This window comes from Limanda limanda, chromosome 6 (assembly GCF_963576545.1).
Source record: "Limanda limanda chromosome 6, fLimLim1.1, whole genome shotgun sequence".
Classification (NCBI taxonomy): domain Eukaryota; kingdom Metazoa; phylum Chordata; class Actinopteri; order Pleuronectiformes; family Pleuronectidae; genus Limanda; species Limanda limanda.
This window is the reverse complement of record NC_083641.1, coordinates 12,784,451-12,811,156: the sequence shown is the minus strand read 5'-3', so window position 1 is coordinate 12,811,156 and position 26,706 is coordinate 12,784,451. Positions and strand designations below refer to the sequence as shown.

The following is a 26,706-nucleotide window of genomic DNA, read 5'->3' as shown; positions in this document are numbered from 1 at the left end:
TGCGTAACTTCCCACTCTCAGCTGACACGGTCACATGACCCGAAGGGAACCAAAACCAAAAAGCAGAGATACGGTGGGAACAAGATGATTCCGTGTCCTGTGCGTCCCTGATCGCTCGGGACAGCTCATCGGAGCCGACTGTCTATAAGCTGCTCATAGCGAGGGGAGAGTGAATAATACATGAGATTATGTATACTTTATATGTATATGACAACAACAAATAATAATACACTTCCAGAGAGTTGCTGTATGCTGCGTGGACTTAAGCTAGCCAGCGAAAATGTTAGCTATCTGAGCGCATGCGCGTGGTACTCTTTGTGTCGAGGGACTCATCTTGGAGTCCGGCTCTCTGTTCAAAGTTGAGCAAGACAACAGACAGTTCCCACAGGCGAGACAGACATTTGACCTTAAAGTTTTTATTTGGAGACGCAGGTTTAGCTGCGCAGCTCCTCAGCTTCCTGTGTGTGTGTGTGTGTGTGTGTGTGTGTGTGTGTGTGTGTGTGTGTGTGTGAGTTAGCAGGTAAGCTAGCTAGCTGTGTGTGAGACCATGAGGCTGGGCGCAGTGCTCGTGTGTGTGTGTCTGCTCTGGGCTGAAGGCTCCAGGGGAGACACACCTGCCAACTGCACCTACGAGGAGCTGCTGGGGACCTGGGTGTTCCAGGTGTCCAAGGTGTCCAGAGGACACGACGAGACCGTCAAATGCTCCACTCAGGGTAAACACATCCAGGTTGTCCTCATGCCTGTGGGGACAGACTGCACTACAGACTGAACTGTACTCTCTGGTTACAGACTACACTATACTCTGGTTACAGACTACACTATACTCTGGTTACAGACTGAACTATACTCTGGTTACAGACTGCACTATACTCTGGTTACAGACTGAACTATACTCTGATAACAGACTACACTATACTCTGGTTACAGACTACACTGTAGACTACACTATACTCTGGTTACAGACTGAACTATACTCTGGTTACAGACTACACTATACTCTGGTTAAAGACTACACTGTAGACTACACTATACTCTGGTTACAGACTGAACTATACTCTGGTTACAGACTACACTATACTCTGGTTAAAGACTACACTGTAGACTACACTATACTCTGGTTACAGACTACACTATACTCTGGTTAAAGACTACACTGTAGACTACACTATACTCTGGTTACAGACTACACTTTACTCTGGTTACAGACTGCACTATAAGTGTGTTTTGTCTTACACTTCTAACAGCTTTATTTGTATGCATGTCCTCACTTGTATTCTCTGGTGTCCCTCCTCAGCCACAGGGGAGAGCTCTGTGACCGTGACCCTGGAGAAACTGTCTGTGGCCACGGACGAACTTGGGAACACCGGCTTCTTCACCATCATCTACAACCAGGGATTTGAAGTGGTCATCAATGGCTACAAATGGTTCGCCTTCTTTAAGGTAAGATATGAGTCGACTCAATTCATCAATCTGAGATATCTCTTGGGTGCTCATGACTTAAAATCATTATGTAGGTCACATTAGTTGCATCATGTAAAGCTCATCCTCCTTGACCTGTAGCCCAATTGATCACTTAATGTAATCAAAGTTCAAGTGAATGCAAATGAAGGAAGTTGTGCTGTGTCGTGACATTTAAAGTTTTAGTTTCACTTGCACTCACTTTTCTCTCCTCTCACGATATCACTGCGTCTCCAAGAGTACTAAGAGAACTCTAAGAGATATTGAATGTGAATATGCACTAAAATCATTTTTTATCTTCCACTCATGTTTCACTTCTCCTCACTCACATGACACTGACTTAAGGGAAGTGTCATCGCTCATCTGTCTGTGTTCGTGGTTTAGCCTCGTCTAGTTCAACTTCCTCATTCACTGGACTTTATTTTGCTTAATCGAGAAATATGAAGAAAACAAGAAGATCTTTTTGCTTTGTGCAGAAACCTAAGCAGAACTTATCAATCAAATCGTTTTCTGGGTAATGTCCAGAAAATATATCTTACCTTTCTATTTTTAGAAGTGTGATGTTTATTCTTGTAAAGGTGTTTTCTTAAAGGCTAAAGATTTGATTTGAAACTACATGCTTGAGGTGTACATATTGGTCAGTCTGAGGAAGAGCCTTCACTACAGCAAATAAATCTTCTCACAGGAGCTTCTAAGTGTCGTTATGTTCTCCTTTTTTCCAAACATTCTGCAATTAAGTGTTCATCCAGCACCCATCAATACCAATTCTTATTCATGAATTTGCTTATTGTTCCCATATTTTGGCTTTGACTTGCATATTGGACAATCTAATCTGTTTCTGTCCTTACACCTTCAGTTCTCTGGAGAGGGCCCTACAGTCACCAGCTACTGTGACCAGACCATGCCAGGCTGGGTCCATGATGTCCTGGGAAACAACTGGGCTTGTTTTGTGGGAAAGAAGGTGAAACCAGTGCCACCCCGTGTAGATTATAAACCACTTTTCAGCAGCAGGTATGTATATTATAGCTGGGTACATAACAAAAATGCAAAGTAGAGACATTTAGGCAAAAATTTTTGTTGGGAGCATACTTATTTAATTGGTAAAGTAATTTAATCAATGTTGTCTGCTGTGGTGTCCAAATGTCTGAGTTTGAGATCTGTCTGTGAACTGTCCTTGTTTCTTGTACACAGGCTTAAGATGCTCCTCATAAACATTAAGTGCATTTGTCTGTTCCGTGCCCTAATGGAAAAAGACTCAATACTTGCAAGCTATAGTTTGCATTTGGAAATTAGTCATCAAGCCAGGAACAGTCAGAACGTCTCCACATCCTCACACTTCAGACGGCATCATGCTGTGTTCTGCTCACTTACGATGAACTCACAATTACCACTGAAACCTTTATACCTCATATTATTAAACCGAAGGGAACATGTTGTTCTAGTACGACACTTTGTGAGATTTTTGCACCTGTGGAAGTGATTTACTCTGGTGTTAAAATAAGTGGATTTTAAATGGCAACGTTCCCGTCCAGGCAGCAGTAGCTTGTCATCTCTTGGCTGCACTGTGGTGATTGTGGGTCTGTTTAGACTTTTAGTCTGGATGGAAATGACATGTATTGTGTTGGCAGTTGTACTATAGTAGCTTTCCAATGAACTTTGAGTAAGATACAGTTTTTACTAAGACAATCTACAGCACTTGGCAACAACCTGAAACTGCCTTATAAAGCTGTTCATGACGTCACTTTGAACAAATGGAAATTGTCTTTGCAAAGTTTTATTAATTCCAAGTCGACACGCAGAAGTTGTAATACACAGAGGACCTGACTCAATCTTATTTAAAGACTAAACCATTTACATTGTTGAACTGTGGTGCAGATATTAATAAGGATGCATATTTATATCTGAATGAAATGTGAGTTCAACAGAAAGGAAAGCCAGTTTCATTTGGTGGGAAAAGCTAACAAGAACATATGACGTTTGCATTACACTGTCGCATACAGAACTACTGCAATACATTTTGTACAATACAAAACAAAAATTCATACAATTTAGATGATTGCACACTATTGAAATCATCACATTGATTATTTTATAATCATTTTCTGCCAATAGATTATAGGAGTTGGAAATTAAAACCTCCAGCTATATAATGCAGTGCATAATAACAGGAGCACAGTAACTCAAGGCCACAAATGTTCCATCAATAAAATCATTACAAGCTTCACAAGGTTTTTTTCATTGTGTAGCAACTTTATAGTGTTATTAAAATGACCGGTATTTGTATTTTGTCAAGGCTGTACATGTTAAACAACCAACATCTGGAATACACTGTGTCAAACTCAACAGCAATTTCTTGCAATGTGTCCTTTTTATTTGTTTGTTGTTGAGCACACAATCCCCCTCACGTGTGACATACACCCTGCAGGCTGCTCCAGAAGCCGTACAAAAACAACATGGACTTCATTGATTCCATCAATTCAGTTCAGAGTTCTTGGAAGGCTGTGGCCTACGCAGAACACGAGACGTTCACTCTTCAGGAACTGCAACGTAGAGCTGGGGGACCCGCCTCCCGTATCCCCATGTGAGTATTTACTCGCCCTGAAGCCTCTCATGTGTCATGAAGGATTAACTATACAAAATGTACATAGTGAGTCATTTGTGTTAAAAATTACTATTATCTCAAAGAATCATGGTGGGCTCCTTCCTGGTGATTTGGTTTGAAGGTGTGAGAAACTGCTTTTCTGCAGTTTTTTCATACTAATAAAGAACTATAATATGCCCCATCATATCTTATAATAGAATGTGTGTTGGTTCAATGCAATTTTTTGCACCCCTGCCCATTCTGTGCAAAAAAGAAAAAAAACTTTGATAAAGATCAAGATAAAGCTCACAAGTTCAAATCCTTACATAACGCCAGGGCTAATGGATTCATATAACTTATGGTGCAATAGAGAATTAGATTTTATTAGGTTTTCTGTGAAACTGTCTTTTGCACAATGTCTGACGTAAAATGTCCTCGTGCTCAAATGCGATTTTTTTTCCTGATCACTTTTATCCCTAGGCGTGTTAGCCCCATGCCTGTGAGAGCTGGTGTTGCCAAGATGGCTGCATCTCTTCCTGAGCGCTTTGATTGGAGAAACGTTGACGGTGTAAACTTCGTCAGCCCCGTGCGAAACCAAGGTAACGTTCAAATAATGTCCAACAGAAATCTTGAAACTGTTGTTACTTTTGGACACATGATGAAAGGATTCTAAATTGAAAGATTCAGAAACAGTAAGAATGAGAAGACTTGTGGAACCAGACGCAGCCAAACCTTCTCTCCTCTCGCACTTGTCTGTAAAGGTAGAGACTGAACAGCAGCTCTCCAGCTACTTGGCTTCCCTCCGGGCAGGCCTTGCTCTGCTTTCTACTCTGCTCCTGTGTTTCTGCACAGCCTCGTGTGTGAGTGGAGAGATTATGTGTGCTGAGCAGTGTGAGTGTCTGAGAGAGCCTCTGCAGCACCGGGTTTAAGGATCTGGAGAGAGCTGAAGTGTTTCAATAGAAGCCCTCTAAGCCACTGTCCTCTTATTTTCTGCACTCCTTAGAATCAGGTGAATTGCTTTGGTTCCATTTCACTTCACAAACATTGGTCAGATTGAGGATGAATGGGTCTTTCCAGTGCTGAATTTAAAGGGAAGATGCAGGTGTAGATGTCTGTTATTTTCTAAATGAATGCTTTATCTTAAATCCTGGGCTGGGGGTCTTTCTGTGTGGAGTGTGCATGTTTTTCCAGTTTTTGTGTGGGTTTCTGGCTTCTCCTGCTTCCTCCCACCGTCCAGACACATAACGATTGGGTTTGGGTTTTAGTTTTTTTAATTTGTCCTACTAGCACAGATCTTTCCCTTATATTAATTGTTGTTACACCGTATTACTCTTAATAAGGTCAGGGACCCAGATAAAAACTGAACCACGGTGCAAATCCCAACAGCATATTTGAAACACTTCATAATGGAATGCAATCTAGTACAACTCCACGAGTTACAGCCTCAGAGATTTGACTTCTAGTCGATGCAATCCAAACCCAGCATTAGTTGGGTTTATTCCAGCGCTGTTGTGTTGCAAAGTTGTGATTTCTTTACCTCAGTGTAAATCTCTCTGTTTTGTTGCAGCATCATGTGGCAGCTGCTACTCCTTCGCCTCCATGGGGATGTTAGAGGCTCGCATCCGAATCCTCACCAACAACAGTGAGACCCCCATCCTCAGTCCGCAGCAAGTGGTCTCCTGCTCTAAATACTCTCAAGGTAAGTAACACTCATATCACTTCATTTGAATCATCTAAAGCCAAATGCTGCAGATATGAACTTGGCAGCAGTTAGAGAAATTAAATGAGGCAGTTATGTATGAACAAATCTCATAACTGCCTTCCCGTCTAATCATGACTTTAGAAAGTCAAGTGGTTCATGTCTGACTCACCGGATGTAGACTGTGGGTTTGAGTCTACCAGTGGGCGCCTGGGTCAGACGGCATTTTTTCCCATTCCACTTCCAGCCTGTCACTATTTTCATAATCCAGACAACAACCTCTCTGCTAGCGACATACACACTGAAAATGGCATCGATATTAATTTTGAATGAAATGTTGGTTGGATTAGCTGTAAGGAAAACAGTTTAATTTAGAATCAAGAAGTGGGTAAGCTAACAAGAACATATGACGTGTTCATAACTTTGTCCCATAAAGCACTGCTACAATACAGCAGTGCTTTTTATAGAGCAGCAATTGAGTCAATACTCCGCTATGGTATCACCAGCTGGTTTGGTAACCTATCTGTTAAATCTAGAGCTGAAATCTCAAGCCTTGTCAAAACTGCTGGCAAGATTATGGGAATAACATCCCCCCTAAATCCACAGGACCTTTTTGAGCAGGCGACGATCAGACAGGCAAATGCCATTTTAACAGATAGTTCTCATGTGCTGAATAGTGAATATACTCTCCTGAACTCTGGAAGGAGATATAGGCTTCCCTTGTGCAGGCACAATCGATACAAACATTCCTTTGTGCCTGTATCAACCAAACTTCTCAACAGCAGGAAATGATTGCAATGTTTCTGTATATGTATACGAACATAGGCTATGTGTATATGGAAATGAATGTATTATGAGTCAAACTATGGACATACTGTATGTGAGTGAACGGATTAATGTATGCTTGAGGTTATGTGATGCTGATATGAATGTATATTTATGATTACAGTTAGAGTAGCGGTGTGGAAGCATGTGAATGCGTTCACGTCGGCTTGCTGCATGTGCAGGATTGTCCAGTGGTCTGTTTACTCCACCAGACTTTTAACTTGATGTTCTTTTTGTACTGTATGTGTTTTTATGTATGCAACATGTTCCCTGTCTTCACGACAAATTTCTCCCTGGTGGAGACCAATAAACTAACCTAACCTAACCTAACCTGACTCACCGACTGTGGGCCTGCTGACAAACTCCCAGCTAGCAAGCTAACACGTATTTGTATCATGAAATTGAAAAGCAACTACGTACAGCCATTAACCTGAGAAACCGTGTTGGTCTTTTGTTTGACCTTAAAAATGTCTATTCAGTGATAAAGGTTAACTTTTCCAATTGTGACATTTATGGTCTCCTATGTGCAAATGTTCCAACTTAACAATTTGGGCCCCCACCCACATTCTGCAGGTCATGTTGCGTTCTGTGTTGAGCGCAGCCCAAGACAACTGAAACTGGTTAAAGAAATGCAAACAAGCCAGCCTTTTTTTTTCTTGATAGCAGAATTGTAGCAGGTGAAGTCAGACCCTGCTCCGGTGCTGACACAACACCGTAGAGTCTGGCTATGTGAGACTTATCAGATTGTGTTTCTCAACTGCCCTGACTTAGAGCATTTTCACGCCATTATTGCGAAGAGCCCTGAAGCCTACTTTACTTTTTCCATCTTAGGCCTCATACTTTCTTTTCCTTTCTCTTTTTGCTCCCACTGACACATGTAAAGCGTCCTTCGGTCTCTTGAAAAGCACGTTATAAATTCAAGCTATTATCACAGGTTATTATTAATAGAATTAAGATATTTCACCCTGTGAGAACGTCATGACAACCTCTGAAAATACAACCAACCACATCTAACGTTGACCTCATCTTTTTTAAGGCTGTGACGGTGGGTTCCCATACCTGATCGGGAAGTACGTGCAGGATTTCGGCCTGGTGGACGAGTCCTGCTATCCGTACGTTGGAAAGGACACTCCGTGTGGCGTTCCTAAAAACTGCGTCCGCGTTTACGCCGCAGAGTACAACTACGTTGGTGGGTTTTACGGCGGCTGCAGTGAGATGGCCATGATGTTGGACCTGGTCAAGAATGGACCCATGGCCGTGGCCTTTGAGGTGAAACACCTGCTCATATGCACAGGCCATCTGTCAGTGTTCTATTCTCTTAAATGTTATATTTCAGAGACGCATCGAGGAAATGTCTTCAAATTTGGCACAAATGCTCATATCAACCCAAAAATGAACTGGGTTGATATGAGCATATCAACTCAAAGGTCGTTGTGACATCACTAACGGTTTTTGGCCATAAATCAAGAGTTTATTAGCTAATAATGATGCAATTTAACACATATCTATTAGGATAAAATGATGTGATGAGATTTTTATATTCAAACAGTCAATCACCATCCTCACTTTGACATCACAATGTTCTTGGAGACATTTTAATGGCCTTGTACTTAGCATTAAGCTCATGTGCAGGTGGGGAAAGTATGATCTATTCCTCCACCAAGGAGTTCATGTTTTCACCCCTGTCCATTTATTGGTTGGTTGGTGGTTGTTGGTGACCAAGATGACCAAAAAACTACTGCATAGACTGGACATTTTTCACCATTGATTTGCCAGGGAATAACATCTGGCATAATTGGAGGCCTGCTTTCTATGCATGTGTACAGTTTGATATAGCTTGATTGAATCTAAGAGGACTGTTGGGCCTTGGCAGAGACGTTGTGCTCTACTGAGTGCCGTTGTAATTTGATCTGGCACTTGACTGATTGGTAGAGGCATTCAATCATGGGGTAGTAATTGTAGTTGTTTATGAAAAATCTTATGTACTTAATCCTTTCCATCTCCACAGACCTTAATGCAAACAAAAAAAACAAATGAATAAAAAGTTAATTGTGGTGTCTTTCTCAGGTCTACTCTGACTTCATGAACTACAAGGAGGGCATCTACCACCACACAGGCCTCTCAGACCGCTTCAATCCCTTCGAGCTGACCAACCACGCCGTGCTGCTGGTGGGATACGGCCGCTGCCACAAGACCGGGCAGAAGTTCTGGATTGTGAAGAACAGCTGGAGCACCGGCTGGGGCGAGGACGGCTACTTCCGAATCCGCCGCGGCAGTAACGAGTGCGCCATCGAGAGCATCGCGGTGGCAGCCAAACCAATCCCCACGCTGTAGACAAGTCAGGACGGGAGGAGTGTGGGTCCTGAAGAGGGATCTCAGTAGCACAACTTTCTTGATCTGTTTTTTTAACGTTAATCCAGAGGCTGAAAATGTTATGCAAAATCTGTTACTTTTCACATTAGATCACATCACACAGCAAAATGTCACAGTTCCCTAATCCAACACGCAGATTGTCAAGAACTACAGTGCATAAAACTGCTAAACCTTTTAAATGAAAATACGTGTATTTTAGACTTAATGCCAAAAGTCATTGTGACGATGAAATATCAAAGGGAAAAATCATCGCAAAACCAAAATATGTATATGATTGTTTAAAGACTTTTAACCCTGGTTATTCTGTAGTCAAGTGTTGCATCTTTAAATGTTGACATTAGAGGCTTTACTTGCAGTGCAGCTCTTCTTTTTCTGGGAATAACATGTCAAAAACAAAAGACAAGACAAAAGTTCTTTATTATGCTGTGAAAGCTATATTTGGTTAGAGTTGGTATTAGGGACACCAACGCTTCTGTTTTATGGTTGATTTTTTTAGTATTAATGAAAGCAGGTCGCTGCCTTTGTATTTTCACTTTTGCACAATCGCTCAATCGCTGCCAATCGATGATTTAATTCAAGCTGTAACTGCCGACACAAACTTGGAATCAATGCAATCAATGGATTGGTACATACTGTCATGAATCATAAAAGGATATAACATTTTACTCTAAAATTCAAAGGGAATTCCCAAACGAGAGGTCGGTATTTGTGTTTGTCAGGTGCAGGAACTTGTTTGTTGGTCTCAGGGAAGCTCAGGGGAGAACTGTAATATCTTCAACTCTTATGGAACATCTAAAAGGCATTTCATGATAAAGGGATTCAACTGGCTGTAGTGCCTTCGATTCTGCCTTTCTTTTACCCTTGTTTTATTGAAAGCATGTGTTTTACATTGTATCGTGAGATTTGCACTGATTGAATAAAAGCATTTTGGGAATTTGGATTTTATTCAATGTCATTTTGTGTGTCGGGCAATCGGTTTGATAAAAAAAACACAGGAGAGAGAATAAATAAAACTCAAAGTGGTGAATGAATGGTGTACAGAAAGTGTATCGCAGTTTCTAGAGTCAATGCAACAGTTTCATATTTAAATTGATCAATAGTAAGTACATCTTTTAAGATAAGGTATTAGGTAGACTTGTGATTCAATTATACATACTTTAGTATTTCCATGTAATGCTACTAGAGAAGATATTGAAAATTTTACTCTTATTTGTCTAACAGCTAATGTACGAATTCAATTTGATACACAAACATGATCTCACAAACTCGTTTTTAGTGATGTAACCAAACATCTCATAAAATATCTTCATCCAGCTACAGAATCAAACCTTTGAGAATGCGAACACTGTGCTGACAAATCTTAGTTCATTCTTATTTCCAGACTTTTACGCACAGACTCGGGCAGCTCCCCTGCGTGAGTCACAAGGTCCCGAGACGTCTGTACTCCACTTCCCTGTGTGGACCACCAGGGCGTACCTCGCCTCCCCTCCTCACCCCCCACTCACACTCCACTTCCCTCTGCGCTGCCCTGTGCCTTCTCCACCCTTTCATCCCCGAGTCCTCTCCTCCGCGGTGGATTCATGCTCAGCTCTCGCCCTCCTCGGTCGCCATGCAGAACAACCACCACAAGGAGCACCTCTATAAGATCCTTGTGATAGGGGACCTCGGGGTCGGCAAGACCAGCATCATCAAGCGGTATGTCCACCACAACTTCAGCCCCAACTACCGAGCCACCATCGGCGTGGACTTCGCCCTCAAAGTCCTTAACTGGGACCAGGAGACGGTGCGCCTTCAGCTGTGGGACATCGCAGGTACGGTCCCGACTTTTACGCACGGCTCACGTGGAAAGAGCAGACGCACAAGAGGGAAAACACGTATAGAAGTTTGAGGAAATATGATAAGAAATGTAAAATTCTCATCACGAAGTTAGTTTGTGTGATTTACTATTGTATGACAATCTTTACGCACGTTTTTGAAGCCAGACACAGTCTTGGAGAACAGTAAAATAACAAATACCCTATGTATAAGACTTTTGTAGCATTTCTATTCTATTGTGATAGAACATACTGGTAAAAAAGGATGGCTTTATTGGACAAGAAAAAAATACAATCTTTAAATGAAATTGGATATCACTTTGGTAGTAAATTAAATCAAGGGACTTAGTTGAAAATGTCCTATTAAGTTTAAATTAACTGAAGGCTACATTTTATAATGAGATATATTAGATAACGGTCATGGTGGAAATCACATTTAGATTTCTATCACTACTGAATGATTGTGCTTCACGAGCACGCCGTGAAAAACTACTACAATGAAATCCACTTTTTCATTTCACTCAAAGTTTGAGTCAAAGCTTTCCCAATAAAATAATATAATATTTATCATGGCACCACCGCTCAAATGAAAACTATATTCTTCCTTTATTCTTCCAGGGAAAGTATTAAATTATTTCATCTCAGAGAGTCTGTGTGTGTGTGAGGCCTGAGAGTAAAAACTCACACTATATTCATACTTTCTGAAGTCTTAGAGTGTTTGAGGTTAGAGTTATAAAGAATAATGATACCAGAGAAAATATAAATATGTAATTTTTCCATTTCCATACAACCATGGACTACACATGGGCTATCCATGGTGGATGTTTCTCATTTGGATCAGCTGACCCATAACTCAATCCACATCCTTTGGACACACATTTCTACAATTACACGCTTCCTTTCAAATTAAATTCCCAAGGAAAACAGAGTCATACATCCAGAGCCACGATCACATACTCTATAATACTGAATTATTATATACTCTATATTTTGTTGAAAATATATACAACCTATACCTAACTTTTATTACCAAACTTTTTTTACAGACATCTGTGAATATAAAAATCGAATTCATTTATGTATTAACTATTAAATCAATATCATTATTTAGCCTCATTTCCTATGTTGAGAGCTGCGTGACAGATCACTATGACACCACATGATATAAGAGAGTAGCCATGGCAACAGCCTGCCACATCATTATTATTTTTAGTGTAAACCACTGTCAAGGAGAAAAAACGTCACATAAATTAAAATATCTAAATTGTGCCAAATGGCGACACACAATGTCTCTATACATAAATTTACACCACAGAGTAATTCGAGTACACACTCATCCAATTATATATCCACAGATACAATTATACAATATGTATAATAATACACGAGGTATAATAAAAACGGTAATTCAGTCTTGAACCTTATGGCACCACTAATTACCTCTCCATCCCTGCACACTGAACAGCATGGCCTTCCCTGTCTGTGGGATCTGTGCGATAACCTGAGCTGTTTTGAAATGTTGTTCTATTTCCCTGTTTGATCAGTAGATGGAAATTAGAGAAATTGTCATGTTTCTTCCTCATGAGTAGAATTCTTTGATTGGCACAGGGGGCGTGCGCAGACGTCACGGGTTTACACACATCCGACTGTGATGCTGCTGGCTACGAATAAAAAAAGCTAAAGGCTGCACAGCGCTTTGGTCTCACATGAGTGTCGGCTGAGGGTTGGAAGAATTCTCTGACCCGCTGCTCTCTCCCCTCCTGTGCTCCCTCGCCAGCGAGCGCAGGCAGTCATGTGTCTCCAACTCATGTGAGGGAGATTTGAGTCCCAAGCTCTTGTGTACAGAAAGCTTCTATTGTGGTGTGAGGATGAGTGTCTCCCAGAGGAAACCTCTGCAGGTCTTGTACAGTACGTGCTCCCTGCGTGGGCCCTGGGGTTATAGAAGTCCTGGGGGGACTTCTTTACAGAACTACAGAATCAGAAAGAAAGAGCATGTGGAAGTTTTGTCTCCTAAAAAATATGTCCCGTTTAAAATGAATACATTTGAATCAATGAGACACAACCCAAGCCTGACTGTTCTTCACCCAGCGCTGCTGTGAGCTTGTTTGGGGATTTGAGGAGGGACTGAGGTTTTCTCATGTCACAGATGTAATAAATCACTGATTGTTTTGAAGCATTTCCCAAGACAAATAACAACTTCAGTCATTCTATTTTTGGTGGCCATTTTTCTGTGGCCTCACAGTGACAGGGGCAGCTGCTCAGTCCGGTCCACGGAGACACGACTGAGTTATACTGCTATCATTACATTTGAAATCCCATAGATGTGCTGTGCACGTTGAGCTGTGGGAGTCATGTGGCTTCAGAACATTCAGACACAATATCAAGATGAACTGCAGATCCTTGGGGCATTAACGCTACTTTACCTCAACTGAGTTTTCTACCCAAGTTAAAAGTTGTCTCACTGGTTTGAAGTGGGCAGTGCTCAGTTTGAATTGATGATATCACATGTTTCTGTGGACCAGTCTGCACTAAGCAACGTGGAATCAAATTCTAGTAACAGTTGTGGGGTTTAGATGAGCTTTTATTAGCCAAACACATAACTAGCAACACCTATGGGTTTCTTTTTTCTGAACTTTAACTTATATTATTGCTTAATTCATTATATATACTGTAAAGGTTGTGGGTGGGGGGGGCGGAAGGCGGTGTTCACCCTCACATTCACACCTAAGGTAAATTTAGAGTCTCCAATTAACCCAACTCCAGACATGGAGAGAACATGCAAACCTGCTGTGAGGTGACAGTACTAACCCCTGCCTATGTGGCTTCCTCATGGTAAATTTGTAATGACAAAGAAAAATATTTTAAACACAGGCCGAAAACATCCTTTAAAATTGTGAAAATTAACTTATCAACCGAATAACTTATACAGAAAGGCATGGACCAGTTTTTTCACTTGGTGTATCATAAGACTGTAGTGATGTGTGTGTGTAGTATAATACAGGTTTATAGGTTTACAGCCGACCCTGTGCTCTCGTCCATATGTGCTGAAGAGCAGGTGAATAGAACATGAGCACAGTTACATATAGATTTATATCAAACTGCATTCGTGAGGAACGCCTTAGAAAGTGTCTTTTTATTCTGCAACTATGCAGCTGCTACTGATGGTGGAGTTATGGATGGTAAAATCCGTGTGGATACAACATTCCAACAGAGCTTATCGAATTAATTTTACCCTGAGGAATTTGTACAGAGAAAAACTTCACAGACACACACCGACACACACCGACACACACCGACACACACCGACACACACACACACCGACACACACCGACACACACCGACACACACACACACACACACACACACCGACACACACACACACCGACACACACACACACACACACACACACACACACACACACACACACACACACACACACACACACACACACACTACAGATACCTCTCACCTCATCAAATCCTGCCTCTATCTCCCTCTGCATCTTGTGTCTGACTATAGTTCTTTTAACTGTAAAAACATGAATGCGAGTGTGGAGGTTATAGTGGAGGTGAGGTATGTAAATAATGTGTATCAGACAGGAGTGTGATAAACTAACACAAGTAAATTGAATGACTTGTGTCGGATTGCTGAAATGACACTGCATTACTTTTATCTTCCTAAATGAAAACAAAACATACTGACCTTGCATCCATGAAGCTATGCGATTAATACCATTTTTGTGTGTGCATTGTGTACGTTTGTGCTTGTCTTCCAGGTCAGGAGAGGTTTGGCAACATGACTCGTGTGTACTACCGTGAGGCCATGGGCGCCTTCATTGTGTTCGACGTCACCAGGCCCGCCTCCTTGGAGGCCGTGGCTAAATGGAAGGAGGACTTGGATTCCAAACTGACACTTGCCAATGGAAAGAATGTAGCCACTGTGCTTTTGGCTAATAAATGTGACCAGGGCCGGGACGTGCTCACGAATAACGGAATAAAGATGGAGCAGTTCTGCCAGGAGAACGGCTTTGTGGGATGGTACGAGACATCGGCCAAGGTGAGAAAGATGGGACACACACGCGCACACACACACACACACACACACACACACACACACACACACACACACACACACACACACACACACACACACACACACACACACACACACACACACACACACACACACACATACAAGAAGTGGCTGTGAATACATACAATGGGCGGCCTTCAACAGGACCTCCGAGGTCTAAGCCCCCGTGTCAGCAGGCGTGCCCTTCTTGTGTAAATGTCCTTTAGGAGCAGCTGACTCCTGACCAGCTCCACTGAGTCAGACGGAGCACCTGATAGCCCCGTGGAGATGCCACCACAGACAGAGGCACATTCAGGATGTGAAGAAATCCATTTCAACTGCTGAGTAGAACGAGTCCATTTAGTCTTAGTTTATGAATAAAGCCTCAATCGTTGAGCTGTGCGGATTTTCCACGGAAGACATTCCTCCCGTGTTGTTACAACTGGGGCAGCTGGGAATGTATCGGTCCACTGTTTTCTATTGACTGGCACAGATCCTAAAAGAGTAGACTGACATTTGTCTTTTGGAAATGTGCTTTTATCATTGTCATGCTAAGGGATAAATGAAAGGATTGTTGCCTCTTTAATGTCAGTCCATAATTATAGAGTGGGAGCCAAGATCAGGTCGATCAATTCGCTATGAATACAAAAGAGTTTAGGGTTAAGTAACCAACTTGTTTTGTGCAGGTTAGATAAAATAACTGATGTAACGGATGACAGATATAACAGATATACCGATTGAGTATCTGTTAATGTATCTACATTTACAGTTTAAAATAAAATCCGTCCAGAAAAGTAGAATATCTATATACGGGTGGTTCTGAATGTGGCAAATATGAAAACCAATTTCTAAAGACATCCTCATTATTAAGTAAATAGTATTATGTTTTTAGTAAATAAATGTAGAGCTGAAAATAGAGCAGATAAATACCTTGAACAAATAAATAAATAATAACAATAAACCTTTCACAAAGCCTAAAGGAACTGAAGGGAAGTTGCAGTATAATGCAGGACTCAGTGACACAGTCAGAAAAGTAGTGAGTGGCTTGTGGCTGTGAAATGAGCTGAGGATTCACCCACCTCCACACGAACACACTGACACACCAGCTCACGCCCTGTTTATAGCAGCTAATGCTGAGCAAGAATCTCACAGTGTGATGAGGAGAAAAGAAAAAACGACAAAGACGTGCACATTGACACACAAGCACACATGTATACAAACCTGTTATACATTTATAAACAGCACAAAAAGGCACTCAGATTTTGCCACAAATGAAACACGCTGAATTTCTATTTGTGAACCCCAGTAAACTTGTGCTAAAGTGCTATATAAATAAGGTTTATTAATAATGTTAATTAATTAAACATGTCATTGTTGTATACACTTTGTTTAGCGCTTTTACACAATAGCAATGGGGGTACCCAGGGGATATTACATTTTTGTGTATTTCTGAAAAGTATGTTAGGTTCAGGTGATGAAAATAATTAGCTGTTGTGAAAGAACGATAGGGACGCCATGATAAATTGATGATTCAATCCGATAAAATTGAGGCAGAAAACCAGTGAATTGATGGACACACACACACACACACACACACACACACACACACACACACACACACACACACACACACACACACACACACAAAAACACACACACACACACAAACACACACACACACACACACACACACACACACACACACACACACACACACACACAACCAGTCATCTGATGTTGGACAAATCATAGAATGTCACACAGCTGGAGCTACTTTGTGAAAAAATCTTGCTGCTCCAGTGACCTGGTGTTCAGGGTGAATGTCCAGAGCTGTCTGCTCTGTCTGCTTTATAAAAACCTCCCAGCAGGAAGTGTGCTGCCATTTCCCAAACAGCTTCGGCCTATTTGAAACTGTAATGATGAATCAATTTGATGCCTTAAATGTCACATGTACCGATAAGCCCACTGCCACATGGGTGCAAGATGAGTCATTTCCAACTTTTGTCTAGATATGCTCCGTGTGCAGAGAAGTGAAGCTGGCCGACTGGAGAGGAGGAGCAGATTTGTTGTTGTTTTTTTTCGGTGCAGCACAATCGTTGTCTCCAGATCTGAACAGTTAAGATGACAGATCACAGCACACACAGATGGTTTGTACGTGTGAGAGGTTCAGGGCTCTGCAGAGCTACCATGTCACATCCCACTGAGCACTGCTTGAGCTCTACTGCTCCCGCAGTGTACTTCACATGTACAAACCTGTGTGGGAGAGAGAGAGAGAGAGAGAGAGAGAGAGAGAGAGAGAGAGAGAGAGAGAGAGAGAGAGAGAGAGAGAGAGAGAGAGAGAGAGAGAGAGAGAAAAAAAAGAGAGAGAGAGGGACGTTGATGGCCAAAGCAGATTATAATAATAGGCTGCAATAATTTCATAAAGTTTTCAGTTCAGTTCAATTATCAGCGTGAAAGGCACAGAAAAGAATGAGCAGCACTTCAAGCTTTTATTTCTGTCTTACTTAGTCAAACATAATAATTCTGTTTTCAGATCTGTTTAGTCAAATCAGTAGCTGTAAAACCAACCACTCAGAAAATTCGCTTTTCCTTTTATTGATTTGCTTTGGAATTATTAATGTTATACTTAGAGGCACTTAATTGCAAAGAATTTAATCTTTGGATATATTTTGGGTTTGAATTTACTTCTTCATGTGGGCCTGCTGCACCGAGCCAGGGACCACCAGGTCAAGAGATGTTTCGCCCTTTATCCCGGATCATCTCCTGGTGGCGGAGCAGTGAACATGGACGTCCCCTTGACACCCCCCCGCTGCTAACCTTTCACAGTAGCTGCTGTCTCCCCAAACCTTTGGCCTGGCCTTCTCTGCCTCTTCGGAGAGCTCCCTCTTGCCTTTGTGTAGCTCTTTGTTCTGGTATAAATATAACATGTGGAAAACCACTCTTTATTTGATGGCTTTCCCTGCTCAGAAAGAGGATTCAACAGGTTCATTCTTTTTATGTTTGCAAAAACCACTACAGATTAATCTAAGTGGATTTGATGCTGTACTTGATCTACTGAAGGTTGAATTTGGTTGTTGTTTTGTATTTAGGCTCTTATTCCGTTGTTCAAATGGGACTATTTTCGTTTCGAAGTCTTTGTTTTGATCACAGCACATTTTTTGCTCTCCTTTTCTTCAGAATTTAGAGTAAAGTTATATTCTCTCACTGCCTGAGCTGCAGAGGCGTCTGACAGCTACCGTGAGGAAACATGCAAAACTCAATTTTCAGTTAGGCTTCACATCATTGCTGCTTGCTGGTGCCTCATCCATCCACTCAGCATCCTAATGATCCATTTGATTCCCTTCCCTGCTCCTTCACATGTCTCCATCAAAATGTTTGCCTTAATCAATTCTTCCCTCTGTTTTTTCTACCCTCACCTTTTACCAACTCCTCTCTCCAGGAAAACATCAACATCGACGAAGCAGCGAACTGCCTGGTGAAACACATCATCGCCAGCGAGAAAGACCTGCTCCAATCAGAAGTCCCCGACACCATCACCCCGCAGTTAGAGAATGATAAAGGCGGGACCTGCTCGTCCTGCTTCAGATCCCAGTAACAGCTCCTGACAACTGGATGTCCTTTTGTATCTCATTTACACACTAAGTCCAGTTTGTCTGTGAGCAAGAGGCAGAGGAGGACCTGCTCTGGCTTTTTGTGAGGAAGGAGAAAAGTATGGGTGCCAACTTGTCCCCTCTGTGGTTGCCCAGGGTGTGTGTGTGTGTGTGTGTGTGGAGGGGGTGGTTGGTTGACAAAGAGGCAGTTGGTCTAAGAATTGGATGGATTGAGTCAGAGGGAGAGACAGAAAAAGAGATGTATGCAGCTGTGTGCGCTTGTGAAAAGACAAGGTCATGCGCTGGGCAACTTCAATCCTTGACACTGCCACTTTGGTTACCATGGAGACACATGCAACGTAACACATGCACGGAAAGATTTCAGGGATCACGGTACAACTGTGATTTGCACGGTGTGAATCTCCATATATAAACCACGGTAGTCTCGTCCTTTTTTCCTCCCTCCTTCCCTGATCGTTTCTGTCGGAGTGTTTCGAGTCATTCAGACACAAACGTACGTTCAGTCCTCAGATTAATCTCCAGCAGTTCAGCCTCGGTCCTGATAACACAACAGTTCTATCATCACATTGCTACGATTTGTTTTACATGGTCATTTTTATGGCTCTGTCCTCTGGGGCCAGTCCTGTGTTTTGTAATGTACTGGTGTCTTCAGTAATGTAATGTACAGCAGATTATACTGATGTAATTAAAATGCCTTATCTGATAATGTCCGCTTTATTTAATGTCTCCAGCAGTTATATTCACTAATTATTTAATTTATATGTGCACTTATTAAGGTATATGTATGATGACTTTCATCACTGAGGTAGAATCAAACTAATCACCATGGTAACCACTTGTATAACAAACATTAAAAAAACGTTTTTTTTATCAATTTTAGTTAAATTGTTTTATATCAAATTTCTATTTCTTTGTTCAATATGTGTAATATTTGTAATTATGGCCTGAATGTGTATATATATATATATATATATATACAAACAAGTACATATTCTATACATTAAAATGAGAACCATTGATGTATCCAGTTTTCAACATGTTCATATGAATAAACCACAGCTTTACTGACCGACAGTTTACATGTGATTTACTTTCAATTGCTCTGACTGATAAAACCTCAAGTGGTGTTTAAAGAGATAGTTTAGCAAAAAATGAAAATTCACTCACACATCAATTCATCCATCCATCCCTCTCTACCTCCCTCCCTCCTTCCATTCATTCATCCAGTCATCCCTCCCTCCCTCCCTCCCTCCCACCTTCCATCCTTCCCTCCCTCCATGCATCCATGGAGTGCGTCACCTGACTTCTTTTTAAGCACCCATCATAATAACTACAGCCACTGGAGGTTGTCTAAAAATAAAACCACTAGGGGCCATAGTAAGTTGCTTGGAAAGACGACTTTAAGGGTCAGTTGTTGTTCTTATTTATTATGGACTGTCCCGACCAGTAGTCTCTTTGTTGAAGTCTCTCATTTTAGTGTCCTAGCTAAATGAACAACCGAACAACCTTGTTGTCGTTCATAAAGAAAGAAACACAATTTAAGCTAAATGTTATTTGCAAATATTTTTTGCTGGATCTCCATGATGAAGGAATTAGTAAGTGTTACAAAGTGATTGCTACGGTTGTATTTTTCTTGCTCTGCTCCGATGCTCAAAATCCAATTTTAGTGAGGGGAAAAAGTCCAGATTCCAGTTTCACAGCTCGTGTTCGTTGATGTTTTTTCCCCCAGTGACCTGGTGCTGACCTGTCATGTGACTTCGACCACGCAGCACACACACACGAGAATATGTCGTCTTAACCTTCATTCCTACATTCTTCTGTAGAGCCCAGATAGGCTTTCATTGTACCTGAAAACACACAACTTCAAAGGTATGAAGGTCACCACACACTGCAGCAGGAACTTACAGACACTGATCATCATTTCTTTGAAACTATTTCTACTCTTGGCCTTAGAAAAGGACAAAAGCTGCATTTCAGTTTGAACAACTTTAAAATCATTAATAAACTTATCAACACCCAAATAATGAACAACTCCAATGTCTGTGATAGAATCAATACAATCACAAAGAAACAACTTGGATCAGGGTCAAAGAAGGTGGATTTCCCTATTTTAGCTTCTAAAACCCATTCTCCAAATTTGATTAAGGTGTTATTCCATTTATAATTCCACTATATTGTCTGTACCAAAATATTACTGTCCTGTTATTCAACATTTTTCAATAGTTTGTGTTCACCCCTCAACTTCTCGCCTCAGACAAGCACTCGGCCTAATTATCGCCCTGTAAAGATATAATTTTGTGCCTTGTTTAACACTGTGGTTTGTTTCCGGTCCTGAGAGACAAAGACACAATCTATAGTTCAGCAGAGACTCTGATGGATATCGGTTTATGATGTTACTCTGTAATTAGTAATAATTGGAACTGATTTTCAGCATCAACGCAGCAATTTCAGAGAGAAAACACAGGGCAAGGGGAGTGGAGAGGTTATGTGTGTGTGTGTGTGTGTGTGTGTGTGTGTGTGTGTGTGTGTGTGTGTGTGTGTGGAGACCCGCTTTCCCACTGTACACCCACACAGGCACCCTCCTCTCTCACACACAGACACACACAAACACACACACACACACACATGGATGATCAGAGGATTTCACAGATTTATCTCTCGCTCTCTGTTGGTCTCTAAGGCAACAAGCTGCAGAGAGAGCAATAGTTTAATTTCTCTTTACTTACAGTCCCTATCCTTGTAGTTCTCCTTGATTTCCTTTCCTACGCAACAGGGAGAGAAAAGAAAGGAAATGGAGAGAGAGAGAGAGAGAGAGAGAGGTAAAAAGAGAAAGAGAGAGAGAGAGACTGTAATCACAAGACTTCTCAGTCATATAGGATAAGGAGAATATAATCTGCACGTGATTCCAAGATGACTTAAAGTCTCTCTCTCACACACACACACACACACACACACACACACACACACACACACACACACACACACACACACACACACACACACACACACACACACACACACACACACATTTAGATTATGTGCACATAGCTTACCCGTCAGTGCGATTACAGTTACTCTTCGCTCTAAATTGTGTTAAATGTTTGCAAATACCTTCACCTGGAAACAGTTCAAACTTAGAGGAACAAGAAGAAACACATTTGTGATTCTCTATGATCCTCTGAAGGTCCTATAGCACACAGCCGTCTCCTGGAAATACAGCTGCATGTGTTAAAAAGTGAAAAACTGCCCTAAAGAGAAAAACAATATATATCTTTCAGCAGTGATACATGAGTATAAAATATAACATTTTATTGGAGAGGCAATAAAACAGCCACAGAGCAAACACCAGCACTGAGCTCAGATGTAGTGCTGCTATATATTGAGAGAAGAGTTGGAAGTGAAGGCTGTGGCAGGCACGCTCTGGCAGAGAATTAAACACACAAAGTACAAGAGAATCGAAGGCAGGGCCCAGGGGAGACTGTGGATGAATGAAAGTAGTGACTACACCTCCATGTTTGATCGATAAATGTGAGTTTTTGTCCATGAGTGCATCTGAGTGTGGATTCCCTTTGAACCGTGGAGGGGAACTTTTTTCACATCAAATTTTCATTCTTGCAGCTGGTTTTCCAGGTTTGGCTCATTCAGTCGAAAGCAGAACTGACTTGGTCCATGTCAGTTTTGAAAAAGAGCTGCAGGAGTTTGTCCCGAACGCAGATACAAACATTATTGTATTGAATACGGCTCGAGCCACAATTTCTCTGCCTGAACACAACCAAGGCAGAGAGGAAAGTAGCCGAACTCGAGCCGAACTCGAGCTGAACCAGGCAGACTTACTGTTTTTTGTGTCCAAACCTATAGTGCAGCCAACATGGTCGAACTGAATATCATTTGAAAAGATTTGGTCAAACTTAATGATAAAATCCTCAGGACTTACAGAGAATTTATTGAATTCAAGCAATGAGAGGTTGTCCAGTACATCTGAGAGTTCCACATTATGCAGTGGTAGATCGGTCGTCCTCCAACCAGAAGGTCAGCAGTTCCATCCCGGCCTTCTCCGTGTGCATGCTGAAGTGTCCATGGGCAAGATGCTGAACCCCGAATGGCTACTTGTAGAAAAAGTGCTGCCGAAAGATGCACTGTATGAATGAATGTGTGTGAATTGGTGAATGTCAAAACTGTTCTGTAAAGTGCTCTGAGTGGTCATCAAGATTAGAAAAGAGCCATATGAATAGAGACCACTTACCATTATTCAGCATGTCCTGGAACATCTTTCCACACTCCTCACACTGGTGACATAAAATATAAACAAACTAATGTTTGACTTGAGGAACCTCAGTCTGACTAAGTAAGTGAATCTTTAACTTTCAGAGGGCAGAGAGTTCTCTTTCTGAATGAGTTTTCATCTTATCAGAAAACTTCCTGACAGTGTTTGCATAACACTGTCAGGAAGTGAATGTTAACCTTACCCAAGGGCCTTCGATCTTCCGACATGTCCAGTTTAGCTTCATGTTTCCAGCTTTAATGGTGCTCAACATTGGCCTTTGTCAACATTGCACGTTCCACAAAAACATGATTCTCTGTGTATTCCTCCTGGAGAGTGCTACACACTGCTTCTAATCTCCTTTCCCTGACAATCACCACGATGATGTGGTGACACGTCATCCACCTTGAAGGACACGCTTGTCTATTATTCGATTTCTGTTTATTGTAGAAAAAAATGATTGCTGTCACGAGAATGCTTTTGTATATCTGAGTTGCTGATGAGATGTTTAGGCTGGATCACATTGTCTCATGGAGGCTGGAGGTCCCCCCCCCCCTGCCTCAGAGAACAGTATCTGTGTAGCAATTAGCCCCACTTCATTTTACAGTGGTGATGCTGAAATTAGACTGAAACATTGAAATGAATCAAGTTGTTAAGGAGGTTGGGAAGCACACAGGCTTAAAACGGTGGTAGAAATGCAGTTCTATTCCTGCAGTTATGCAACAGGCTCACCTGTCGTATTCCTGTCAAAGAGCCCCCCCCCCCCCCCCCCCGCTCCTTCTTTTTGTCTAGATCACAAGATGAGCTCATACTGGGTGAACTAAAGAGAGACTCAGTCTCTACCTGCTCCCACAGTGAACCTGTGACAAATGAGCCAAAGAACAGGAAGATATGTCTTTTGTTTATTACTGAATGAAGGTAGAAACACGTGAAGACGAGCACACCTACTCATTCTCCTCTAAGAGAAGCCTTGTCCTCCCTTTAAATGTGATGAATTTAGGCTGAGTTAGAGTTGCATGAGGATTTAGCTGAAATGTCCTCATGTCTCGTTTTCGCAAGTTTTTGAGCTTCAGATCAGGATCTTGCTTTAGAAGAAAGACAAGCGGTGTATCGTTTAATTTAATGTGAATCACACTGGCAGAGAAAAGAAACACCCTAGAGTCAAATGGAAACAAATGTTTTTTCTGAACCTTTGAAAGAAAAAAACAGCTCTTAGGTATTTAAACCTTTACAAGCCTACGAGAACTGCCTCCTCTAGTTTTAATAGTAAACAATTATAGAGAAAGGATATGAATGCAGTCATCTATTATTACGAGAAAAGACTGAGACGAGCCTGTAAAGTTCAGTAGAATGCTGGTTTTGTTTTGGTCCATATTAGAGTTTGACATTATTTCCTACAAATTTAAATATCAGATGGGATTTTCACTATTGGGTTAACAAGCTGCTGTTAGTTTTCTTTGGAGAAATAGGAAAGGAAACAAATGCTTTCAGCTTCATCACCACATCGTCACATGAAGTTCACATATTCATTTCCCTAAATGTGTCAGATTTTTAAAATCCCAAACCATTAATTATTTCCTGGGAAAGTGCGAAAATTTCAAAAGAAAATGAAAAAAAAATCCTTTCATTCGTTTTTGTGTAACCTTGCTCAGAAGCAAACAAACATACAAACCAACAACAAACACACAGACAGGGGTAAAAACCCTGCCCCCTTGACAGATTTAGGGGTTAGTCTGGTAGACATGGGGACTCCCTGCTACCTACGTGAAGGTCGCTGTTATCCTGAACATGCTTGACCTTTTCAGGATGTTTTGTTGCCTTTCGCCTAGTGCATGCTGAGAGAGGCCCGGCCCTCCAGCATGGAGAAAAATAATATTTTGAATAATAAATGTTTGAGCATCCAAACATGTATCTAGTGGAGTGACAGGATGTGAAGGATGTTGTGAGGTAGAAGTATTTTGCATTAATTCCAGATATTCAAAACACTAGAAAGTTTTCAGACTAACATTGAAATTAAACAGCGCACCCGGGAGGCAATATGCATGAATACGAATATCATGTCTTTATATCTAAAATGGGGGATATTTTCCTGTATTACACAGGTTCTGTGTCAGTTTGATTGAACAGGATTTGTTACCTATTATCACTATATTGATGACAACATGGATGGCCCTGCTTCCCTGACAGTCCCAGATCAGCACCCTGGACAGCGGTCGTGACCCACTGGTCCAGAAGGTTAACAATGGGGCTCTTCCAGCATCACATGCACTGTACCATATGCTGCTGATAATGACCGTGCACTGTGGATGTGTGCTGGCTGGATGATACTACATTGTCCTCTGTGGAAACAATAGGACTGGTTTTGTGTCCCATTGTCATACAATGTGTCTAGATACTTTCACAGCTGAGACAGGTAACGTCAGTATGATTTATGGCGGTGGCGATTTAATGGTTTCCACTTTAAAACAAGTGTCTCTCTGATTAGGAAGTAAATTGCCGGTGCTGTGTATTCGTCCCTGGGATGGATGTTTTGGTCAAGGCCACAGCATGTGTTTGTGTGTGTCTGCTTGTGTGTGTGTGTGTGTGGGGACACAATGTTTGCTGCCTCTCTCTGCCTTGGCAGGGAAAAGGCGATGTGGAAAATTGGTCAGCAATGCCCTTCTCCTTTGTGCCAACTGTCTCATGTGCACAGAATGTACATGTTGATGTGACCTTGTGCTGAGTGTATTCAGTCCTTGCCATTACTAAAAGCCCAACACATTGCATTGTGTGCTTCTATTTTTGTGTGGGTGTATGAGTGTCTGTGTGTTCCTCACATTCATGAATTTGTAGTCTGGAGCACCTGTGTGTGTGTCTGTGCAGTTCAACAGCTGTGGTCCTCTGTGGTGTGGTGCCTTACAGCGCTATCTAGCAGCTTATGTGTAGCATTGCACACACACTGCATACCAATAAACACACACCCTTCTCTCACCGCGATCTTTGATCACACATAGCTTTCCAAACACAAGGGCATCCTCAGGAAAGCATGTTAACAAGTGGAGATAAAAAGATGAATTTCTGTAAAACAACAACAACAATCTCCCTATAAATATATGTACATCTGCATGTCAAAATGTTACATGACACAAATGGTGTTAGAATGCTGCACTTATAAAAGTGTGCCTACATCTTCGATAGCCCCCGAAAAAGAATCCTAACTAACGGAAATCAGTGTGTGGACATGTGTAATGCTGGCAGAGGACAAGGAAGCACGGATGTTGATGTGAAGGGAGGTAGGCTGCAGGGACAGACAGATAGATGGACGGGTGTTTACAGAGGGGGAGGATGGAGAGGAGGGAGGTGGGCAGATGAAAGTTGCCAGGCAGCGTGGGAGTTTAAGGGCATGTTCCGAGAGTTGTGTCTTTGAGCTTGTGTTGTGCATGTATGTGATTGCATGTGTGTGTGCCTCCACTCTGTGTGGGCGAGCGAGCATGGGACCGAGTGATGGCTCACGTGGAGGCAGTTGTCATGGCAACAGAGGATCTCGTCTTGCTCCGCAGGATCTCAGCTGTCCCAGAATCCTACGGACATCTCTGTTCTGTCTCTCTCCGTCTTATCTCTGCTCTTTGTGTATTCTGTTTTATTTGTACTGAAACACCTGCTCACTCCTCCCTCTCCCCCCTCAGCCCTCTCTCCTCTACCTCTTGCCCCATTTCCCTGCATTCGCCAATCCCCAGTCTTCCTCCTCTAACTCTCTTCACTCCTCCTCTCTTGTGTTACAGCTGTAACAGATATAAATAGAGGTAATAAATTGCAGTGCGGCTGCTACGTGCATATTTATGTATTTACATGTGTGTTTGTATTTTTTACGCTCCAGTGACATTGTACAGACTCAGCGGTGGGATATCCCTACATGGCGAGCAGCAATTTATCATATCCCCCCCCCACCCCCTTCTTTCGGTTATGTGGTGTGCACACACGGCCCATTAATTCACAGCTTTACCGCTTTAGCATCAAAACACTGAGGCTACT

At 41.8% G+C, this 26,706-nt stretch overlaps 2 protein-coding genes across 2 annotated transcripts; both read left to right on the top strand.

The window, feature by feature from the left end:
* Nucleotides 1-332: 332 nt before the first annotated feature.
* ctsc (cathepsin C) lies at nucleotides 333-9,874 on the top strand. Its single transcript, XM_061073770.1, has 8 exons — nucleotides 333-713; nucleotides 1,295-1,440; nucleotides 2,315-2,469; nucleotides 3,884-4,039; nucleotides 4,520-4,638; nucleotides 5,607-5,738; nucleotides 7,600-7,832; nucleotides 8,631-9,874. Exons 1-8 carry the CDS (start codon nucleotides 548-550, stop codon nucleotides 8,895-8,897), a joined length of 1,374 nt encoding a protein of 457 aa, XP_060929753.1. The 5' UTR covers nucleotides 333-547; the 3' UTR covers nucleotides 8,898-9,874.
* A 671-nt stretch (nucleotides 9,875-10,545) lies between these two features.
* rab38a (RAB38a, member RAS oncogene family) lies at nucleotides 10,546-18,418 on the top strand. The gene is made up of 3 exons (XM_061073775.1): nucleotides 10,546-10,747; nucleotides 14,528-14,808; nucleotides 18,263-18,418. The coding sequence occupies exons 1-3, from the start codon at nucleotides 10,546-10,548 to the stop codon at nucleotides 18,416-18,418; spliced, it is 639 nt and encodes a 212-aa protein (XP_060929758.1).
* The last annotated feature ends 8,288 nt before the right edge of the window (nucleotides 18,419-26,706 follow it).

What these genes read in the sequence shown, in the direction of transcription:
- ctsc (XM_061073770.1), top strand. Translation starts at nt 548, where the DNA reads ATGAGGCTGGGCGCAGTGCTCGTGTGTGTGTGTCTGCTCTGGGCTGAA. An exon ending in AAACCACTTTTCAGCAGCAG is followed by an intron (nt 2,470 to 3,883) that starts GTATGTATATTA and finishes TACACCCTGCAG; the next exon opens with GCTGCTCCAGAAGCCGTACA. An exon ending in CAGCCCCGTGCGAAACCAAG is followed by an intron (nt 4,639 to 5,606) that starts GTAACGTTCAAA and finishes GTTTTGTTGCAG; the next exon opens with CATCATGTGGCAGCTGCTAC.
- rab38a (XM_061073775.1), top strand. Translation starts at nt 10,546, where the DNA reads ATGCAGAACAACCACCACAAGGAGCACCTCTATAAGATCCTTGTGATA. An exon ending in TCAGCTGTGGGACATCGCAG is followed by an intron (nt 10,748 to 14,527) that starts GTACGGTCCCGA and finishes CTTGTCTTCCAG; the next exon opens with GTCAGGAGAGGTTTGGCAAC. An exon ending in GGTACGAGACATCGGCCAAG is followed by an intron (nt 14,809 to 18,262) that starts GTGAGAAAGATG and finishes TCCTCTCTCCAG; the next exon opens with GAAAACATCAACATCGACGA.